Here is a 21,700-nt window from a genome sequence, read left to right as displayed (position 1 = left end):
CAGTTCCAAGGTAATTTCTCTTCTGACGATTGTACTGGCAACACTGCTTAAATGCTTGAATTTCAGTGTTCAAAAGCTAACGTATTCATTTTCAGACACAAATTTTACGAGGGAAAATAAATTCGGCAATTTTGTGTCGAAGACGGAAGGATTCGTTGGATCGTTGCATTTTGTTATTTCCGCTGTGTTCTGTAGTGTTTTTAATTCTAAACGATATAATTTCATTACTGTATTGCGCGTATGTTCCTCGTCCATTGGTTTTAAAAATTATACCATGAAAAATCGAAGATCCAGTAGACAAATCTCGGAGAAAAGGTAAGCCAAGAAATTTTCATTTTCATTCGTAAAATATCGTATTCATAAATTTATAACTGCATCGTGTCCAATTCGTAGAAAATCTCAAGGTACTTCAAAGTCGACTGGTGGAGAAAGTGAAACTATAAAGGCCGATTTCGAGGAAAGTAATGAAAATAAGTTTGACGTCAAAGAAGTCAGTTCTGATCAGCTGCTTAGTACTGGTGAAATGACGGAAAATTCTGGGCGAAACCATCAGGTACTATTACCTACACAGGTAATGATGACTAATGAATTTAAAGTTTAATTCCTGATCTCATACGTAATTCATTGATTACAGAAACAGTCCAAAAGGAAAACAAATTCGTGTGAGGAGGCATCCGATGCGAAGATACCTAAAACGTCGAAAAATAATTTGACTCCCGAATCTCTTCCTCCTGCAGTCAGTAACGGTTACCCATTTGCACCACTTCACGCAAATACTTCATTTGACGATGATTTTTTAGTCATTAGGCGATCATCTACTCTTTCTAGTTCTACTAAGAGAAAAGGTAACTTTTATTTCATCTTAGGCCTAATTTTTTTCACGAATAATTAGTTGAATGATATATTTCCAGATTATTTTGCAAGCTTACCCGATGAAGTTTTATTGATGATGTTTAAATATTTACCAAAAACAACTTTGATTAGTTGCGCTTGCGTCTGTCGTCGTTGGAAACGTATTGCGTACGATAATGATTTATGGCCTAGGATAGATCTTTCAACTCGTAAACTCGTGCCTGGAAGCATGGCTCATGTATTGTTGAGAGGGCCTCAAATTTTAAGAATGGCTCAAACCGAAGTAATTAATCATTGTCAAACTCTGGAATCGTGTTTTCCGGTATTTTTATCGTTATTGTTTCTTGTTTTCAGGTAGGAACTCCCATTTTTAGAAATTTGGAGGAGACAATGGAAACCCATGTTTCTAAAATAGAATTTCTAGATTTAAGTATGGCTAGTATAAGCGTTAATGGTGAGTTCAAAAGTAACATTTTGCGAATACCTACTTTCATTATTCCCATCGGCCATCTCACTGAATTAATTTTTACAGATTTAAAATTGTTGCTGAAAACTTGTCACATATTACAAAAACTTAGCTTAGAAAACTGCGAGATAGATGAAAGCGTTTGTAAAGAGATTGCAAAGAATGATAAACTGACGGTTTTAAATATGTCTCAATGTGTTGGATTGAATGAGGCTGGTGCTAAAGAAATACTCACCAAGTGTGACAAGTACGTTTCTGTACATGGGCTACAATTTACTTCAAACACATTGCTTAATATGATACCTTCTTTGTAGGTTAGTCGAATTAAATATCGCTTGGACGTTATTGAAGAGTACATCAATTAAAACCATATGCCAGTATGTTCCCAAAGACGTACAAAAAATCAATTTGAGTGGCTGTTTGAAAGAATTAACGGATGCTCGTAAGTTTTTATCGAAATCGGTATTTTTCGAAATCACTGTTTACAAATTTCAATCATTGCAGACGTCAGTACTCTTGTGATAAGGTGTCATAAACTAAAAGAATTAGATCTCAGCGATTCTACTACCATTTCCGATACCAGCGTTGACGCAATTTACAACAATTTAAAAGACCTGGAAATATTGTCTTTAAGCCGTTGCTACAACATTTTACCTGCTAGTTATACGTACGTAATAATTCTTTCAATTCCATTATTGAATGCGAAATTGCAATTCCATTATTGATTTGTTCGTTTCATTTTACAGTAAATTGTTTATGTTGCCCTCCATCAAGCATCTGAATATTTTTGGATTATTTCACGAAAATCAAATAGAATCGTTGCGTAAATCATCGGAAATCAAAGTGAACATGTTGAGATTTTCTAGCATAGCACGACCAACTGTAGGTAATAAGAGAACTAGTATATGGAATATTCGTGTACGAGACTGAAAAGAATAAACGTACGCATAGGTAGAAGTAGCACCTTAATTTATGATTTATTTATTTTGATGTATTGACTGCTTTTAATTTTCAAATTTTTCATCGAGAAAAATATTCTCGTCGCTTTTACGTAGATTTATCTATGTACGATTTTTATATTCTTATTGTTTTAACGCATTTCGAAGAATAATTGTACTTTCGTTTTTGATAGTAAAACGTTTGCAACCTTTTATTTTATTTCCGAATGTAGATTATTTAATATTATTTTAAAAATGAAGAGTATTTTTACTGTTTTTCAAGAACAACGCGCATCGAATTTTAGAAATTTTACAAAAAATGAACACTCCACCGGTTCTATTGTATTTTTGTCTTGAAAAAGTGACCTTTGAACGGTAAGAAAAAGGGGTGATGGCGTTTTAAATCAGAAAATTTTTCTGTATAAAGCCACGGGACAAATCAGTATTATTTTTCTCAATGCCTATCTTCAAGAATAAAACTCCATTTTTTCAATGGAATGAAAAAGGAGTGTAAGAATCAAAAATAGGAAACCAATTTTCAATCTTGGCCGGATCATCAGTGCTACTAGCGAATAATACATGTCATAGGTCAATATCAGTAAAACACATAGTGGACGGTTTGAAACAGGTTTATTTTGGAACAGAAAAACTATGTACACAATCATGATGATAATTAAACTGTGACAAGGATAAATAAAAATATCGATCGCGTTTTCATTTACAACATCGGAATGAAAAAATTCGAGAACTATAACCGAAATTTTCTGAAGATATATGCAAATATGTGTTGAAAAAAGATAATAACTTCAACATTTTGATAACTAATAACTCTATTTTCAAAATAAATATAAGATGCTTCAGAGTGAAGTTATTAAATGTACATTTTCAGTTGTTTGTCGGTTTGGACCAGTCCACTTTTAAAATTAGATGATCGTAACCGTAACCGTTTAATTTGTTAATGGCTACATGAGCATCGGTTTTCGATTTGAAGTGAATGTAAGCAAATCCCCTGCATAACCCAGTGGACTTCTCTTTAGCAAGATATAATTTCGAAATAGCTCCGAAAGGTTTGACGAGCTCTTCTAAATCGTGATCCGACGTATTCGGAGATAAATTACTGATTCTGATAGCTAATGCATCGTAACCTTTACTATTCAAGCTATCTCCACGCCTGGCATTGGCCCCTTCTCTAAGCGAAGGTGGAACGTATTTATTGACAGATTTACTTCTATCTTCGGAGGCACCTCCGCCACTAGGTGGTGGTAATTTTTCGTCCGGTTTGAGTTTCATCATATCTTTGTACGGACAGCTCAAAGTCCAATGGTCTCCATTACATGTTCGGCATTTCACCAAACCTTTTTGTTCTTTCAATTTCTCCAAAGGATTTTCATCCGGTTTATCGGCGTCTTCTTTACAGGTGATGAACTGCATTTGAACCTAAGAGACGAGGCAACGTTAATATAATTCAACAGACAGCGATACATAAGAAGAACAATGTAACGTACCTCTTCACCAACGAATGTGTTTGACGGATTTGGTCCGGGTTTGTCATTCGAAGATTCGCCGTATTTTTTCCACAATTTACGAGCAGCAACAGATTTAGATACTACACGACGTTCAATTTTAAAGGTACGAACTACCTTTTCCAGTTTATCATCTTCGTTGTATCTGTATTCGGTGATGATCTTGTGATCATTTTGGATGATTTCGGAGGAAGGCGGTAAATGCTTCTTTCCTTCAATCTCTGCCTCGGCTTCATCAGCCCAACTTGAAATCGGTTCTACTGAAGGCATTTCAACTGTAAAGGAAATTTTTACACGAATACGTATGTGAGAACAATGATGCTGATGAGGATGTGAACTAGGGGTATCTGGGGCAATGTTCTACGCAAAGTACATACCTGCAGATCCTTCTTTTACTGTATATCATACACAACACTAACTTGAGGAGAATTACTCAACGAAATTCAATTATTTTCAACTTATTTAACGAGTAAATTAAACTAACTTCACTTTATATAACGTCTTGTACTCGTAATCAATCATGTTATTTTTCCAAAAGAAAAGTAGTTTAAATTTTTTAGGATTTCAATCAAAGCGAGCAAAGGCGGTACTGACTTGACATTATTTTTTGCTCGTATTTTTTTTTTTTTTTTTAAATTCAAATTTAATTTTGCGGAATAACATTGAATTATAAATTATAATCAAAGATAAAGTCAATTCAATGCAAAAAAGTATTGAAAATGTACGACAAATTACCATTTTGCTTTTCAGAGTTTAGTTTTATTAATTAATTTAATAATTAAAAAAAATAAAAAACATATGTAGTATTTAGCGCTTCTGGTGTGAGTTGAACAAAATATTTGTAGAAGATGGAAAATTGGAAAAATTAAAAATCGCTTGGCCGGGCTTGGCGTATGCTGGCTTGTCTGTAATCAAATTTCAAAAATCAAAACAAAAAATACTGAAAATTAAAATTGAAAAAAATTTTTTTTTAATGCAAGTAAATTGCAAAATGTAATGATAAACCGGTGATCTTGAGCAAAAATAGTAAAATTTATGACATTATGCGCATGTTTTTTGGTCAATTGAACTTACTCAAGTTATAGTCGTCACTCAGTCAAAATATATTTGTATAAAATTCCGCATTGAATTTCATCCTGTTCCCATACCATGTATCGAGTATTTATAGCCGGTTTAACCGGCGGTGCTATGGCCGGTTTAATCTTCAAATTTTTCTTAAATAAATCCGCAAAACCGGATGCCCCACAACCGGAAAAAAAATTGAAAGATTGTCTAACGGTAACTCGATTATGATCAATCAGTATTCATCACATTTCACTTTCAACCATGTACATGTTTTCCTTCTCGTGTTTCAGCTCTCAGACGAAGGACCGTTGTATAAATTAGCCTTAGTGGTGAATAACGAGCTTAAAATGACTGCAGGAAAAGTTCTTGCTCAGGTATAAACCTCTTAAGAGCTATTTTTTTTTTATTAGAATGAATTTTTCTTGATTACGATTCATTTTTCAGTGCTCTCACGCCGCACTCGGAGTATACGAGAAATACTCGACTGATAAAATGGAAAATTTCTTATTGTGGGAGCTGAAAGGAAAACCTATAACGGTCTATAAAGTAAACGATTCCGAAACCCTGATAGAGTTGCAAAAGGCCGCAAAAACGAAGAATTTGATGACTTATATTGTTCAAGATGCAGGCAGAACTCAAATAGCATCCGGATCTCGTACGGTGTTGGCTATTGGACCCGATGAAAGTGAAAAATTACAAAGTATCGTCAGTTATTTACCTTTGTATTAATTTTTATATTCGAAATTATTTTTTCGTGATGTATCGATGTTCCTGTGGCATTAAATTTCGTTCGTATTCGCATGTATTTTGTTGATATTTCATTCGGTAAGTTGAAAACAAACAAGATCAAGGGTCTTAGAAAACTAGTTTTATTGACGATACTTCTACTATTGAAAATCAGTTAGAAATCGATTGCTGAAAAGATTTTGTTTAGAAATAAGAACCTTAGGAAAGTATTCAAGCTGAGTATTTATATCCACATTTTTTTCACTTCTACATGATTCTCGTCAATCAAAACCTGAAAATATTTATAATTCATTTCAAAACTAAAAATCTCCAAAGTAAAATTCAACTTCTAATTCAAAAAAAAAAATAAATAAAATAAAACACGTGAATGTAAAAAAGCGTATATTTAAAATAATGCAAAACTGCGTTTTTCAAACAAATTGTAAAATATAACATATAGGTAATATCACATTTTAAAATTTTGATCGCAATGAAAATGTAGATTTTTAAACATTCGTACAAAAAATAAATACAAAATTTGTATATTGTCATTTCACATTCGCGATTGAATGAATCGAACAAACTAGACACAGAGCTACATTTTGTAAAATCTCAGCAGCATGCAAGCAGGTTTTCAAATCAACTCGAGTCAAGCGTTATTGAAAAAAAATAAACAATCGAATCAAAACTCAAATCGGTTCTGCAATATGACTAGAAAATATAGAAAAAAAACTATAGGAATTCCAAATGTGAAAATTGTTTGGTGTGTTGAAAAAGGCAATGAAGAGAAACCACGCACATATGCATCGTAACGTTACTCGGGCATTAATGCGAATCAATAATTTACCCTTGATCCGATTTGGTAAATTTTTTACACGTAAAACATCTACCATTCTACAGCTGAACGCATACATATTTCAGTGAAAAAAATCCTTATTTTAAAAATGACTTCATTTAAAAGGCATAAATTATAAAATAAAACACACATCAACTCCAGTGATACTATACACAGAAAAAAACATTACTTACAAACATACAAACAATGTTTTAAAATAAAAAAAAAAGAATTAACTATTTAAACCCCAGCTAAACGTAGAATACGTCGTTCTCGCGGTGTAACAGTAGTGACAACGTCTTGTGATTTGATAATTCTTAAAACACCAACCCTTTTTACTTAATTTTTCTTCATTAAATGTGTACATTGTTGATTAACGGTGATTTGCAATAAAGAAAATGGAAAAAAATGCGCCAAGGAATGCGTATAAATGCGAAGTACAAAATTCTTCAAAATGAGCACGCTTCGGGCAACGCCATTTCGAAAATCCGTTTTTACGGTATTAAAGCTTTGGCTTAGCATTTGAAATTATTTTCGAACACGAAGCGTAGAAACTTGAGACTGTAAAGACGCCACTAGTTTTTCTAAATCTTGTATACGCCGGTCACGATTCGCTAATTGTTTACGAAGCAGTTTCAACTCTTCGCATTGTCGATTGTACGCCTTTCTCAGCTGTAACAAAATTCGCAGTAATGTCGATTACTCGTATTAGAACATCTGCACGTTTAATAATAATTAATAAATTACTTCGTATACACACATTCGCACTTGAATTTACAAAAATAGAGATGGGAAAATCAACGAAACAATACGCGATAATTACGAACAATAAGATCTAGCATTAATAATGGCGAATTATTATTCATTACGATAATTTCTTTGTAATGTTAAAATGCAACCTCATTACTTGATGAGTTCAACTTACTTGGTATTCATTTTTAGGGCTTTCTTCCATTTCATCTTTAGTGGTAATTTTACTAATTAACGCGTCTTCGCCGTTCATGTCCTAGAGAAAAACGACAAGATGAATAATGTAGAGTAAAAGAATGAAATAAAAATTCAATTCTAGGGAACTCGTTTATTACATTATTCTGGGTGATGTTTCCGAATAGTTGTTGTATTTGTTGGAATTTCGTGTTGCAGGATGTCTTCTGTGACTTTTCATTGTCTTGCAGCGTCTATATTGATGATTAATTCGAGATTAACAAAAAATTAAATCATTATAAACAAGTTATACTTACTTGAAAAAAATATAATTTTGTACGAAAAAGGAATTAAAATCAATTTCAAAAGTGATTCCCAAATTTCAAGACGTAGACATGAAGAAAAACGTAGCTTACCTCGTATCTTAATAAGCGAAGTACCCCTCCCCTATAATCCTATCGTGACACTAAATTAGAATATTACGAAGCTGAGATGCCCACAACGAAAAGAAATCAAACGTGAAAAACATCTTGCGCAGTTCGCAAGATCAACCGACTTTGCTCTAAATATACCCCAGTAATTTACCAACATTTATCTCAGTAATTTACCAGACATTACTTAAAAATTTACCAATTTATCAAAATGCGCGGAAGTACCCAAATTTACCGATTTAATGAATACGAAAAGTCGAAAACATCGACAAAATAAAATAGTCAATCATAAGTAGCCATCATATTACACTTTTATGAAATTGATTTTCAAATAAAAATTAGCGTACTTATGAAGACGTAACCGTCATATTACAAGTGGAATAATATATCAGGAAAATTGTTGACAAAAAACAAAATTATTACCAAAATTTACCAATTTACCAAAATTTACCCATTTACCAAAATCTACCAATTTACCAAAATTTACCAATTTACCAAAATTTACCAATTTACCAAAATTTACCTATTTACCAAAATTTACCTATTTACCAAAATTTACCTATTTACCGAAATTTACCTATTTACTGAAATTTACCAATTTACCAAAATTTACCAATTTACCGAAATTTACCGATTAACCGAAATTTACCAATTTACCAAAATTTCCCGATTTACCAAAATTTACCAATTTACCAAAATTTACCTATTTACTAAAATTTACCTATTTACCGAAATTTACCTATTTACTGAAATTTACCAATTAATCAAAATTTACCAGTTTACCTAAATTTACCGATTTACCAAAATTTACCAATTTACCAAAATTTACCTATTTACCAAAATTTACCAATTTACCAACATTTTTTTATGAATTTACCAAAAATTACCCTATCATTCTATCAATTTACTAACATTTACCAGACATTACCCACTAATTTACCAAAAATTACCCCAGCAATTTACCAACATTCACCTCAGTAATTTACCAGACATTTCCCCACTAATTTACCTATTTTTTACCGAATTTTTACCGACTTTTTTTTAGTTACCCCAGTAATTTTCTGCCAAAGGTTTTTTTTTACCAATTTACCAAACTTTACCAATTTACCAAAAATAACCCCAGCAATTTACGAAAATTTAATAATTGGAATACCAATTTACCAATAAAAATTACGCCATTAATTTACCAAAACAAAAATTACTCAAGCAATTTACCAAAATTTTCGACCAACTTTAATTATGAGTAATTCACCAAAAATAACTAATCATTTTATTTACTAAAAATTACTATTAATTCACCAAAAAAAAAAAAGATTATCAAAATTTACTGGCTATTTACCAAAAACTTAGATGTTTTTTGTTGAAACAAAAATTACACTAGAAATTTTTGAAAAATTTTGATTTTTTATGGCAAAAAAATTTTGGACGGATAAAATTAACAAAAAAATCAACAAAAAATTTTCTCCTCTTGACTCGCGCGGGATTCGAACACCCGACCTCCGGCGCACCAATCTGCAACCTACACACCCTAACCACCCCATCTGTTTGTTGGGGGTGAGCCGTTTGCGAGATATAAGGGTTTACACAAATTGCTGCTTATCCATAACGTTGAAACACACTTAAACGTTCATATCTCGTAAACGGCTGAATCGATTTCGACCAAATTAAAAATTTCTCTAGTTCAGTATCAAAGCAATATTTTGCCATCATCAGTTTCGACTTAAAGTTCGGAGCTTTTGAGTTCAGCGTGACACAAATTTATACATAAATTGATATACCTATATATAAATATATAAATATATATGTAAACTTATCTCGTTTTGCGCCATACGTCTTATCGTGATCAGCACACTCCAAAACGTCAAGAAAACCCACCCCCACCCAAATCCTCAACCATCATGACAAATACAATACCTTACTTTTCCGTTTCACGGCAAAGTCGGTAAAATATACTTTTTTCTTCACGTTTACACGTCTGAGGTACACGAGGAATCAAGCATGAAATTGTTTTAAACCTCTTTTCGCACGAGACTCCCTAAGCGAGCGCAGTAAATATTCTCCAACTCGACAGAGTAGGTATAATTGAAAACATAATTAAAAAATTACAAATAGAAAAAAACTCACATTCAAAGGACGATAATCCGGTATAGTTTCCTGGGATAAAAATGCGAATTTCATACGATAATTGATGTTTCCTTTTGACGCTTCATTGGGTTTAAATGCTTTCGGTTTGTGCGTTCTGATCGGTACGCCTGTGCATGAGTATTGAAAATTGATACAGATCAATTAAAATGAGAAACGACGCAATTGCTTCTAAACGAACGATATTGTCAATCGAGACGGACCTACTCAACTACATTATGGTATTTTATAGGTCGCCGCGCCGATCTATTATTCGAAATAATAATGAACTCTATTCGGGTCGACCTCTAATTTATTTCAACGAATCAATCCATTTGTAAAGATACAAGCTATCTCATACAATATAATTTACGTTGACCAATAAACACGACCACACAGTTTAAAAAACATACAATACAATACGTATGCAAGTAGACGTACCAGTTTTCATGGACATCAACACGGGTGGTTTATTGATACCGTTGAACCAATCAGTAGCCGAAAGTGCAGGCACAGGAGCAACTGTATCGGGATACAAATCATCTTGGAATTGATCACTCTGAAAGTTCAATAGATCCATGGTTTAATACGAATAGTGTTGAGTAGAATTCTATTGAAAAAAGTAATAATTACCTTACGAGGTACCACCATTGAGATTGGTTCACAAATGTTACGAGTTGTATGTAATTTATAAAATCGGAAAATTTCACATTGAGATGCGTTACATCCTCTCTTCGGTACGAAACCCAAGCCTCTCTGATGATGAAAATAATACAGAATTATTAAATATATATTCAAAAATTGAAATGACAAGTAAATAGGTATACGGTATTTTATAAAATTAAGGCGAAGCTTACCTGAGGAGAATCCGACAAATACTGATTCAGAAAATGGATGCAGGGCTCAGCGTCAACAATTTCGTAATACCTGATGTTTCCATCACCCTGTAACATAAATTTCCACGCTGTTAAGGAATACGAGAAATATACCGGGTGTTCTGTAGATGGGAAATTAGTTGATCGATTCAACAAACTGAAAAAGCTAACAAGATAACTTTTCGGTTACTCAGCTACCCATTTTACTCATTTTTTCCTACAACAGCATGCAGCCAATAAAGCAGCTCTCAAATAAGTTCAGCTGCCTAAATGAAAAATTGAAGGTCTAACGGGATCAACATAAAAATCCAAAATCTATCCAATTTGTAAGTGGTTTAAAGTTATTTTGAGCAATTCTGTATTCTGGGCCCGCCTTACAGAAAATTTTTGAAAATTAAAATTTCCACAAAATTTCATTTGGTTATGTTGAAAAGCTGAAATTTGGTTCAAACTTTTTTTTGATCTATTCAATCAACTGAAGGTGGTTTCAAATGGTTCTGACGTTCTGAGGTCTTTAGACCAATTATAGAAATTTTAGATCGCCAAAAAATTTTCTAAACTTTGTCCAACTGAAATCTTTTGCTCTTATGAACGCGATTGTGGATACGAGTATTAGTGATCTATTTAATCGATTAATAGGCACAAATTTTTCAAAATCAGTACCAACTGGTTCGACATGTTCAGTTTTTTTCAGCTTACCTAATGAAAAGAAACTCTGTGAAAAAATGTAAGTACATTTATATCAAATTTGGGCCTCTGAAGATGTTTTCCATGCAGAATAGTAATTTGTCATTTTTGATTTTTTCATAATACGAGTACCTTCAATTTTTGATTTTATTTTCAAGATTTTGAAAATTTTCCACACTTCGCTTTCTAAATAAGGTGAAGCAATTTGTTCACAAATAATAAATTTGCATTGTCAGTATTATACTATTTTGTTTTCATCGTCAGCAAGAAAAAAAAATAACACGGAATCACGTTGTAATTCTAAAAACAGCAACGTTTGTAATTATTCTCGCAATGATTTTCAAAAACCGTGAGAAATTCGAAAATTTATGTTGCGTGGTAAATTACGAAACAATTCACAATATGAAGTAAAAATTCCATTCACTTTACTTCACACTAATTACACCCTCCTCCCTTCGGCCATTCGTAGGAGTAGAAAATTCGAGTGTTGTAATCATGATTTTAACAAATTTTAATTACATCGCGTTTCAACTTACTTTGCCAGCCAAGAACAACACATGCGTATCGTAATCGAAAAATGGGAACAATATTCCAGAAGACGAATCAACCATTTCCCGTCGAATCGGTTTCGTGACATCGTTCTCTCTCCATACTGCGATTTGCCTATCGGAATGCTGACTGAATCCGGTCGTTAATACTCTGCCTTCCGATAAATACACTACTTTACTAGAACGAGATCCTTCGTGACAAACTCCTTCCTATGTTTACAAATCATCGATAAAGAGATTAATGACACGTGACGAATTAATCAAACATAGAGGTAACAGTCTAGGGACCAATTTGAAAAATAATACGTGTATTCAGCGTGTCTGTAGACTCGAAAAATAATTGAAAAAAACTTGGAAATTGACATTCAAATTCGAAAGTTGAACTTTTCATAATTTTTTTCGTTCGCCTTCTGTCTCTTCTAGAGCCAAAAATGGCGTTTGATTTTCAATATTCAATATTTTCTCTCTCAAAATGAAATTTTTTGGGCTGATTGAACTGATAGGAAAGAAAGACAGGGAATCAAATTAAAAAATATCACACTTCATTTATTTCGTTCAAATTTTTAAATTTTTTGCCTCTTATGATTGGATCCGCCATAAGGCTGCCCAAACGGAATCCAAAAGATTTAATGGGTGTTTTTAGCAGGGAAAAAATATTTTTCAAAATTTGGTTCCTAGACCGCGAAAACATCATTTCAAGATGATATTATATTTGTACCTACCGAAATTACTAATCCGGTTCGAGGATCGATAACTCTGAGCTTTTTATCTTTGCTAGTCGTAGCTAATCGACTGCCATCTCTGTTGAACGACAGCGAGTAAATAATATCAACGTGACAATCAATCACCGTAAGTGCTTCTCCGGCTCCAACATCCCATAGAATAATCTACGCCATTAAAATACGACGATGTAGCCGAGTTAAAATCAAAGAGAAGACGTGCCCTACGAAATAATTTTTAAAAACGAATTTCCTCCTTACTAAGTAATCAAATCCAGCGCTAGCTAGTACGTTTTCAGCTGTCGGATGCCATTCGATGTAACCAACTCGTCGTTTATGACCATGCAAATCCATCAACCAATCGGTCAAATTACAGCTCAAACCTACATCTGGTATATACCATAATTTAACCTAAAATGTAAAATGATTATAAGTACTAATTCAACCCTTTTGAAAATTCGTTGCTTCGTATTCGAACTGTGTAACCCTTCATTATGTATATGTACGAATGAACTTTTCAAAATTATTTTTTTCCATTATTATTATTTTTTAGTTCGTACAGAAAGCTTTGAAGTTGGTTGCGCACCCTTTTAGAAAAATTCCCCCCTGGTGCGTTGCGTGCGCAAGCGTAATAGGTACTTTTCAGTTCGAATACAAGGGGTAAGTTCTCATCTTGTTGGCGTCTTTGGATTCGTAAGTTTTTAGTTTAGTTTAGTTTATTTTGCAGCATTTAGTTGCAGAGAATTTGTAATCAGATACTCACTGTGCAATCATCGGAGCAAGATGCTATAATATTATCGTTAAATGGATTCCATTTGACGTCCAATACCGGTCCACGATGACCGGTAACTCGACTCACGTTTATGTCAACTTTTCCCGTCTGTAATGAAAAAAATGAATGAATGATTGTACGAGAAATTTTCAGATGAAGGATCAAAGCCCTTCCTCTGCTTCCTAACAGAGTTTGTTTTACAGAATAATTTCAAACATGGAGTTCCATCAAACATTTCTCGAATGTAGAGTCGAGATACTACATACCACTGGGTATAAGAAGATGAAACGAAAAATGAGTGAAATTTCCCAAAATTGAGCCCCAAGTTCATAAGTTGGATTTTGAAAGGAAAAACTAGCTAAAAAGTAAACAAAATATTCAATTAGTTTTTTCTGAAGAGAGATACCATGATAAGAACGCTTTATTAGCTGGAAAGGAGCAGGGCAGGAAGGGGGTTTCAGCTTCCAAGGTCGATTTGGAGGGGCGAAGGCCGTGACATAAGGGTTTTCAAAATCAAAAAACCATGAAAACCATGTTTTCTTTTCACTAAATTGCTCCAAAAATTCAATTTTCGGATACGTTATACAAATTTTTGATTTTCTATTGATTGATCCCCTTTTCGACTTTTTATGACTTATTTCACCACCTCCGAAAAATTTCGATATCTACGAATTTCGAATCAAGGTACTCAAACCCCTTCAATCTAACGCCAAACAAAGCCTTGAATACCAAACTGGAGTGATTTTCGTTGATACGCCTTCGGCTGAGTTGACCTTATAATTCGGTAAAAAAAATTAGACATGCGTGAAATAAAATCAATGAAGATAGACTTCTAATGAGACCATGTGAGTCCCCTCCCCCTCCCAATCACAGAATCGCGATAGACTAAGCCTGGTTTTTCTTGTGTTCAAACAAAGGAATTTTCTGAACTAATACTCGCCCACTTGAACGAAACCAAACCAAGCTAGTGCTAGATAAAAAGAGTACAATCAGACCTTTTTGGAGCCTTCAGTGCGTCAAGTTATGAGATTTCCGGAGAAATTTGAAAAATTTTTGGGGCTTTAAAAATGGCTCAAAACTAGTACATAACACTAGGCAACAATTTTTGACCTTTTTTTTGTTTTCGGGTTGAAAATGGGCTTAATCGATAGTTTAGACCCTAAAACAAAAAACAGAGTGGGATTTTTCAATTTGAGTTGTTTTTGTGGTCAGGAGAGATGATCAAAGTTTCAAAAATGGCCGTTTTTGCCCTATTTCACGAGTTTGTGGTGACATCAGTATTATGTTTCAAAAAAACTAAGGTCATATTCGGATTCTACGCACTTTTTTAAGTAAACATCTTTACCGGATTTTTGATTTTCAAACATTCAAGCGCATACGGAAGATTTTCATTTAAAACACGAGATTTTTACTGCACGAGAGCCTCGTGGCGCGCGAACACGGTTCCGCGCCACGAGTACATCGTGGAGTAACGTCAGCGTTGCGCGCTCCAAGTTTTAAAATATGTTTCAAACAAAAATCTTCCGTATACGCTTGAATGTTCGAAAATCAAAAATCCGGTAAAGATGTTTACTTAAAAAAGTGCGTAGAATCCGAATATGACCTTGGTTTTTTTTGAAACATGATACTGATGTCGCCACAAACTCGTGAAATAAGGCAAAAACGGCCATTTTTGCAACTTTGATCATCTCTCCTGACTACAAAAACAACTCAAATTGAAAAACCTCACTCTGTTTTTTGTTTTAGGGTCCAAACTATCGATTAAGCCCATTTTCAATCCGAAAACAAATATGCCGTTGCCTAGTGTAATTGTTGATGTGTGGGAGTTAGATTTAAAAATCGATTCACATTGGTTCTCACTTTACTCAAAAAATTTATATTTTATGAAAAAGTTTGAAAATTTTCTTCGGAACTGTTTTTTTTTGAATTTATAAAATTTTTAAAAATTTGAAAAAAATCTAGAAATGAACCTGAAGACATGAAATTTTGGTTACGCGGTTTTAGGACACGCTCTTCCGATCTTATAGCTTATCAGTTATTATGGTTCGAATTTTTACAGTGCCAAATCGAAAAAAGTTTCCTAGTAAGGGAATAAATCAGGCTAAAAACTGGACAAAGGTAAAGATTTCAGGAGTTGATTTTTTTAGAGGGAGGGATCAATTTTTGAAAATTCAGTTCAAATATGTAGTTCAATCAAATCTAGAAATTTTTTTCATAAAAAAAGCAACATTTGACCAATGAGATGCATACCTATTTCATTTTAGACCATTCAAACCGAGGGAGTAGTGGTTTTAATGCATTTTATTGAAGCGTCTACAAATTCTCTGGAGATTCTAGAACAGTTTGAAATCTCTGCACACCCCCCCCCCTCGGATTCGCGAGGTCTGAAGGTCAAAACTGGGATACTGAACGATTGCGTCAAATTCCATTATTTTCACAAAATTTCACTCGGTGGTCCATTTTTAGATGCTCTTTTGATGTTTCTTTGCCCAGCCTTCAATACGGATTTGAATTAGGACCCAAAAAGATTCGATTGGTTCTGTTCCAAAATGGATCTCATCAATCAAATCTCATCTCATCATCCGATCCAACGTACTCACTGACTCTTTCCCTCTTTTAAAATCTAATTGACCTCAGTTCTCAATAGCTTTCACTCCCCAAAAAATTCCAACTGAAGTTGTCATCATCTTTTCAACGCACGAGCTTCTCTTAAAAATCAAGTCATTTAAATTCATCGCAGTCTACATTACACTCAAATTTTCTACAAATAAAAGGGCGCTTATTCTTGGTACTCACCTTATTAATGGGCAAGACAATAAATGCGCCACCACCAGCAACTTCGGTCACAATGGCCACAAATTTGGGATTCACCGCGCAGAAATTCGAATCGTGTGCATTTCTGGTGATGGGAACATTATGGTAGGAATTCTCCCTCTTGGCCGGATTACCATAAACGTGACGATATTTTGAACTTCGTACTCCTCGAAACCAAAGCTAAAGTATACATAGATGGCATTATTTTTCATAACGTATATTCAGCAAAGGTAATGTGAGTAGGTAAGAGATAGGAATACGTAAGACGAATACCTATGTACAAACATTAGGGTGGATCGTCAAAAAAAAGTCGTCGAATTTTGACCAAATTCCGCAGATTTTCATTTCAAGTTGAAAGTTACCCACAAAAAATGTCATCTCCAGAAGTGCCCCTGGAGTGTAGATTTGGACCCCCAAAGAGAGGACATTTCCGAAAAAATCGCGGTTTTTTCGCACTTGTCGCTACACAACCTGTTTTTTGGGAGAAATGGCCCAGTCTCAAAAAATGAATGAAAGTTTTTGAGATTCTTCGTCGATTCACTTCACACATATGCTATTGCAGGCAAAATGCAAGACGATTTTCAGGGTTCTACCGAGCGCTTGAAAATTTTCAAATCACTTACCTATTCTTGGATAAATTCGTGTTTTGAAAATTTTTACTCGGCAAATACATATTTCGCAATAATCATGTTGAAATATTAAAAGATATTATTCCTGGAACTAACAAGGAATCTCTTGAGGTGTCACACTCCGATTTGAACGGAACCGCGATTTTTGAAAAGAGCATAGTCTAAAACCCCCAAAACCAAATTTTCAGCTGCCCAAGTTCATTTTTCGATTTTTGGCGAATGTTTGAAAATTCAAAATTCACTGTTTTTGGCGATTTATGCTTTTTTTTAAAAAAAAGTACGTACTTGATCATGCAAAAATAGTCAAAATAAGACCCAAAACTAATATTAATTACCCAAGTACAAATTTCACCATTCCCAGCCATTCTGGAGCCTCCAGCGCGATTTTTCAATTTCTCCAGAATTTTGAATTTGCTCCAAAAGGCGTGAATATGAAGTTGGGCAGCTAAAAATCGAGTTATATATTACACTCGACCTGTTTAACGAGTTTATCCACATTTGAGCCGATTTTGAGAGTGACACCTCAAGAGTGGTTTTTAGAGGTGTCACTCTCGCTCCAAAACGGCTGGAAATGGTAGAATTTGCGCTCCGGGGGTTAGTTCTTAAAGAGATACAGCGATTCGCACAAATTTCAAAAATTTCCACGCAAACGGTTATCTTTTGATTTTTTTTGATTTTTTAATTTTGAAAAAAGCTGCAGGTCAAAAAACCACTCTTGAAGTGTTACTCCCAAAATCGGCTCAAATGTAGATAAACTCGTTAAACAGGTCGAGTATAATACACAACTCGATTTTTAGCTGCCCAACTGCATATTCACGCCTTCTGGAGCAAATTCAAAACTCTGGAGAAGTTAAAAAATCGCGCTGGAGGCTCCAGAATGGCTGGAAATTGTGAAATTTGGATTTGGGGGGTTAGTTTTGGACAAAATACTGCGATTCGCTTGCATTTCGAAAATTTCCACACAAACTGGAAATATTTGATTTTTTTTATTTTTTTATTTTGAAAAAAGCTGGTCAAAAAGCCACTTTTGAAGTGCCACTCTCAAAATCGGCTCAAATGTGGATAAACTCGTTAAACAGGTGGAGGGTAATATACAACTCGATTTTTAGCTGCCCAACTTCATATTCACGCCTTCTGGAGCAAATTCAAAATTCTGGAGAAATTGAAAAATCGTGCTGGAGGCTCCAGAATGGCTGGAAATGGTAAAATTTGGAATTCGGTAATTAATAATATTAGTTTTGGGACTTATTTTGACCATTTTTAGTGATCAAGTACGTATGTACTTTTTAAAAAAAAGCATAAATCGCCAAAAACAGTCAATTTTGAATTTTTAAAAATTCGCCGAAAATCGAAAAATGAACTTGAGCAGCTGAAAATTTGGTTTTGAAGGTTTTAGATTAGGCTATTTTCAAAAATCGCGGTCCCGTTCAAATCGGAGTGTGACACTGACACCTCAAGAGGTTCCCTTGAAAGGAAATACTTTGGAATGCAGTGGTGCCAATTTTTTTATCATTTTTGCCAATTTGAAAAAATGAAAAAAATCGGCCATTTTTTTTTTGATTTCTTGAACTCCTCTAGGGGTACCTGCGGAAATAATTTTTGTAGGTAACTTTCAATTCAAAATGAAGGTTTCTGCTGAATTTAGTCAAAATTCGTCTTTTTTTGGCGCTCGCAATACCATAAAATTTATCTTTATAACTTAAGTATCATATTGTATAATACATAGGTAATATAAAAATAATAATATCGCAATCAAAGCGCAATATATCAATGCTAATAACAACAATGCCGAATAAATCAGTCAATTTTCAACTCAGTCGGCTGATTTCACTTTTGGTATAATTAACGCTTCAAGTAGACCGTTTTTAATCAACTGTTAATCGTTTTTGAGTACCGGCACATGACGAAATTACGGTACTGCTCGGAAAAGAGAGAAATAACTGTTAAAAAATAACATTTATTCAATTTTATCGCGAATATGGTATACGTAAAAAATACGCATTTATTACGTCGTCGTCGGTTGAATCGAAAGTACTGCGTGTGCACTGTGCATATCGTACAAATTACTGTACATTGTTCCTCATTCCAAAAGCGAAATCAACTGGTGATCGAAACACATGCTGTATATATATCTAACTACATATGTACCAGAAATGAAAAATTAAAAACAGCAAAAATATAATAATCTACCTGTGAATTAGTCATTTTCTTTAACAGAAAATACCAACGATTCAAGCACAATATTCACAGAACTGAAATCAACTGAAAAAAACAAGCCAAATTTATCAAACAAAATAAAAAAAAAACGACAAACTACGAGCAAAAACTAAGACCAAAGTCATGCAATTGAGTATTCGAAATTTTCCATCGAGATTTCATTTGATTCAATTCGAAAATTGCACAGGTGCCAAGAATGTACTCTAAATAATTACCTGTTGCATTTACACTACATAACCACACACGAAAAAATTTATAACGCCGGATAACAGTTTCATTACATGGATTTAATTACATAAAAATAACACGCCGATGATTACGAGTAGTTTGAAAAAAAAAAAATGATGCTAACAAATGTTAACAATTATTAGGTAACGAAAACCTAGAACACCGTGATACGGTTCACCGATTTAATTCCGCAAAATAATTACGCGTTTCTCTTCAGCTTTCAGGATAGTTTTACATATCGTTATCATTATCCGTTGATATGCATCAAAAACATTACGGTTCATTGCCTCTTATAACATCGGTCATTGAAAACCATAATTATTATTTCTTTTCGGCAATTCGACGATCGATTAATGTAATTTCAAACGTTTGCAAATGAGATATACCGTTTCGCGAAGGATCACTCGATGCTATTTACAATACGCAAACGATTCTGCTATATGCACCTCGAGCAAGCAAATCCATACTGCATGCTCCAAGTCAAAGCTCAAGCGATGAAACTCAAAATCAGCAACTCGGTGAAAGGAAATTTTCACTACTGCCCCGGATAAATTCGATTATGGTCCCAATTTTGCAGCATTTGTTCGATTAATCGAGTTCCATCGTTATACATAATGCTCGTCGTTCCATAATATTTTCAACAATACGATACTAATTAACGCTGCTCAGCTGACAAATGAAACACGACGCTTCTAATTAGTCATTGGCGCTAATTAATGCAAAAAATGACTCCTCTACGGTAGCGTAACACTTTTTGAAAGAAGAAAATATACGTACCTTTCCGGATGGTTTATTGCAGGCTCTAACATCGATCATACCATTAACCTTTTCTTTTTCATTAAAGGTAATAGTAGCGATGTTTTCAACCTCCATAGAAAAATATTAAATAAAAATTGCGTACGCGATATTAAAAATACGCATCAAACGATAACGATGATTTAAAAATGGAAATACGACGCGTCAATTCAATTATCAATCAGAACTCTTCCGAGTTTGTCGCGAACAATTATTTAATTTCCTTTGAATTTATGAATTAAATGAATGATAAACAAACAAAACAAAAATCAAAAGCGAACAAAAGATGAATACAATAGATTACAAACTTTGATCACAACATTGACTGAGTCACAGATAAAAATAATAAAAAAATGAAAGCGTCTAGAAGCAGGTTGTGAAATCTGATAATTCTAAAGTCGTTTCAGGTTGCAACCGAATTTCCCTTCGAAATTGCAGGGGTTCTTAAGCTTGAAACAAAAGTAACAACTACCAAGGAGCAGAAAAACTCAGTGATGAATGATGAATTCGCTTACGCTTCACAGCTTCAGTTCAGGTTCTACTTCTAGTCTTCAATTTTTAATCATCCCTGTCCTTTGAAGATTCGATATTCAATTGTTCAATTCATACCAAAAAAAAAGGACCATTTCTTTCTATTTATTCAACTTCACGCCAAGAGAAGAATGGAATGGAAGTGAATAATTTATAATATTGGAGTAAATAGGCATTAATTTACCAGTTTTTCCGCAGACCATTTCCTATACTTACTATCATCAACTAGAGGGTAGATATTGTTTTCATTTCAAAATTACCTGACCACTGGGCACTGACCTCAGATCTCATTGCTTCTTTTCGGAGGTTGAAGGTAGTTTCATTCAAATGAATTTGGACTTTGGAGACGTTTATCTTGTAGGCACCTCAGATTTCATTTACTGCTGTCAGCCCTACTTCGACACGAATTTCGAAGGAGAGTATCTCAAAATTTTTTAATTCAGTTCTACTTATAATGATAAAATAACTACATGGCTGAAATCTTATTTAATTATGTAGGAGGATAAGTTCTTACCTGTACGAACGAACTAAATAGAATAAAATTTATTGATCACAGAACTTGCATAGGTACTACTTCTCGTATTTTCAATAAATCAAAATCAAAATACACTAAATTCGAAAAAACCACAGATAGACTACGCACGATAGAATATGATATTGGCAAATCATAATCAGCGTTTGATACTCAATATTTATGTACGAATTCGATACACACTGAATGTAAACTAATAATATATCGAATGTTGGATAGGTACTTCTTTTAAATTGAAAATTGCGCGATAGTCGTACATTATCGTCGTATCGTTGACCTCGTACTTCTCGTACTTGGCAATAATTGAATTTACTATTTATCGTGCCGAATTCTCTACTCCATAAAGTAGTGTTTGACAACGGATAAAATCAATGTTGAGTAAACAAACATACCTAACCTACTCGGTACTCGAATAAAAATGACTGCGTCGCACAAGACATGCCATTTTCACATTTTCATAAAACAATAATAA

The 21,700-nt window shown here is 33.8% G+C and overlaps 4 protein-coding genes across 7 annotated transcripts; 2 read left to right on the top strand and 2 right to left on the bottom strand.

The window, feature by feature from the left end:
* The first annotated feature begins 82 nt into the window (after nucleotides 1-82).
* On the top strand, nucleotides 83-2,476 carry Skp2 (S-phase kinase-associated protein 2). Its single transcript, XM_065358987.1, has 9 exons — nucleotides 83-315; nucleotides 394-553; nucleotides 635-845; nucleotides 912-1,135; nucleotides 1,207-1,306; nucleotides 1,385-1,565; nucleotides 1,633-1,760; nucleotides 1,823-1,985; nucleotides 2,065-2,476. Exons 1-9 carry the CDS (start codon nucleotides 275-277, stop codon nucleotides 2,246-2,248), a joined length of 1,392 nt encoding a protein of 463 aa, XP_065215059.1. The 5' UTR covers nucleotides 83-274; the 3' UTR covers nucleotides 2,249-2,476.
* A 393-nt stretch (nucleotides 2,477-2,869) lies between these two features.
* On the bottom strand, nucleotides 2,870-4,318 carry LOC135841799 (eukaryotic translation initiation factor 3 subunit G-1-like). The gene is made up of 3 exons (XM_065358992.1): nucleotides 4,157-4,318; nucleotides 3,762-4,054; nucleotides 2,870-3,693 (listed from the first exon to the last, which is right to left on the bottom strand). Exons 2-3 carry the CDS (start codon nucleotides 4,047-4,049, stop codon nucleotides 3,142-3,144), a joined length of 840 nt encoding a protein of 279 aa, XP_065215064.1. The 5' UTR covers nucleotides 4,050-4,054; nucleotides 4,157-4,318; the 3' UTR covers nucleotides 2,870-3,141.
* A 383-nt stretch (nucleotides 4,319-4,701) lies between these two features.
* Nucleotides 4,702-5,649, top strand: LOC135841801 (peptidyl-tRNA hydrolase 2, mitochondrial-like). Its single transcript, XM_065358995.1, has 3 exons — nucleotides 4,702-5,057; nucleotides 5,135-5,218; nucleotides 5,289-5,649. Exons 1-3 carry the CDS (start codon nucleotides 4,929-4,931, stop codon nucleotides 5,571-5,573), a joined length of 498 nt encoding a protein of 165 aa, XP_065215067.1. The 5' UTR covers nucleotides 4,702-4,928; the 3' UTR covers nucleotides 5,574-5,649.
* A 308-nt stretch (nucleotides 5,650-5,957) lies between these two features.
* LOC135841792 (coronin-2B-like) lies at nucleotides 5,958-21,542 on the bottom strand. 4 transcript variants are annotated; one of them, XM_065358985.1, is made up of 14 exons: nucleotides 21,211-21,542; nucleotides 19,116-19,187; nucleotides 16,279-16,476; nucleotides 13,474-13,590; nucleotides 12,972-13,121; nucleotides 12,714-12,878; nucleotides 11,980-12,201; nucleotides 10,739-10,825; nucleotides 10,515-10,637; nucleotides 10,323-10,440; nucleotides 9,885-10,012; nucleotides 7,491-7,583; nucleotides 7,331-7,411; nucleotides 5,958-7,077 (listed from the first exon to the last, which is right to left on the bottom strand). In XM_065358985.1, the coding sequence occupies exons 2-14, from the start codon at nucleotides 19,128-19,130 to the stop codon at nucleotides 6,934-6,936; spliced, it is 1,641 nt and encodes a 546-aa protein (XP_065215057.1). In that variant the 5' UTR covers nucleotides 19,131-19,187; nucleotides 21,211-21,542; the 3' UTR covers nucleotides 5,958-6,933. The 4 variants fall into 4 exon arrangements, with proteins under 4 accessions (XP_065215057.1, XP_065215056.1, XP_065215058.1 ...); XM_065358984.1 differs by lacking the exon at nucleotides 21,211-21,542 and adding an exon at nucleotides 20,148-20,508; XM_065358986.1 differs by lacking the exon at nucleotides 21,211-21,542 and adding an exon at nucleotides 19,358-19,750.
* Between the last annotated feature and the right edge of the window lie 158 nt (nucleotides 21,543-21,700).

This window comes from Planococcus citri, chromosome 3, assembly GCF_950023065.1.
Source record: "Planococcus citri chromosome 3, ihPlaCitr1.1, whole genome shotgun sequence".
Classification (NCBI taxonomy): Eukaryota; Metazoa; Arthropoda; class Insecta; order Hemiptera; family Pseudococcidae; genus Planococcus; species Planococcus citri.
This window is presented reverse-complemented; position numbering and strand designations above follow the sequence as displayed.

Excerpts from the sequence above, each read along its gene's own strand:
- Skp2 (XM_065358987.1), top strand. The coding sequence starts at position 275 with ATGAAAAATCGAAGATCCAGTAGACAAATCTCGGAGAAAAG. Across the intron at positions 846-911 it reads TAGTTCTACTAAGAGAAAAG|ATTATTTTGCAAGCTTACCC; the intron begins GTAACTTTTATT and ends ATATATTTCCAG. Across the intron at positions 1,566-1,632 it reads ATACTCACCAAGTGTGACAA|GTTAGTCGAATTAAATATCG; the intron begins GTACGTTTCTGT and ends CCTTCTTTGTAG.
- LOC135841799 (XM_065358992.1), bottom strand. The coding sequence starts at position 4,049 with ATGCCTTCAGTAGAACCGATTTCAAGTTGGGCTGATGAAGCCGAGGCA. Across the intron at positions 3,694-3,761 it reads ACACATTCGTTGGTGAAGAG|GTTCAAATGCAGTTCATCAC; the intron begins GTACGTTACATT and ends CTCGTCTCTTAG.
- LOC135841801 (XM_065358995.1), top strand. The coding sequence starts at position 4,929 with ATGTATCGAGTATTTATAGCCGGTTTAACCGGCGGTGCTATGGCCGGT. Across the intron at positions 5,058-5,134 it reads AATTGAAAGATTGTCTAACG|CTCTCAGACGAAGGACCGTT; the intron begins GTAACTCGATTA and ends CTCGTGTTTCAG. Across the intron at positions 5,219-5,288 it reads CAGGAAAAGTTCTTGCTCAG|TGCTCTCACGCCGCACTCGG; the intron begins GTATAAACCTCT and ends TTCATTTTTCAG.
- LOC135841792 (XM_065358983.1), bottom strand. The coding sequence starts at position 20,243 with ATGGAGGTTGAAAACATCGCTACTATTACCTTTAATGAAAAAGAAAAG. Across the intron at positions 10,826-11,979 it reads TGTTGTTCTTGGCTGGCAAA|GGTGATGGAAACATCAGGTA; the intron begins GTAAGTTGAAAC and ends TTTATGTTACAG. Across the intron at positions 7,584-9,884 it reads CGGATTATCGTCCTTTGAAT|ACGCTGCAAGACAATGAAAA; the intron begins GTGAGTTTTTTT and ends TCATCAATATAG.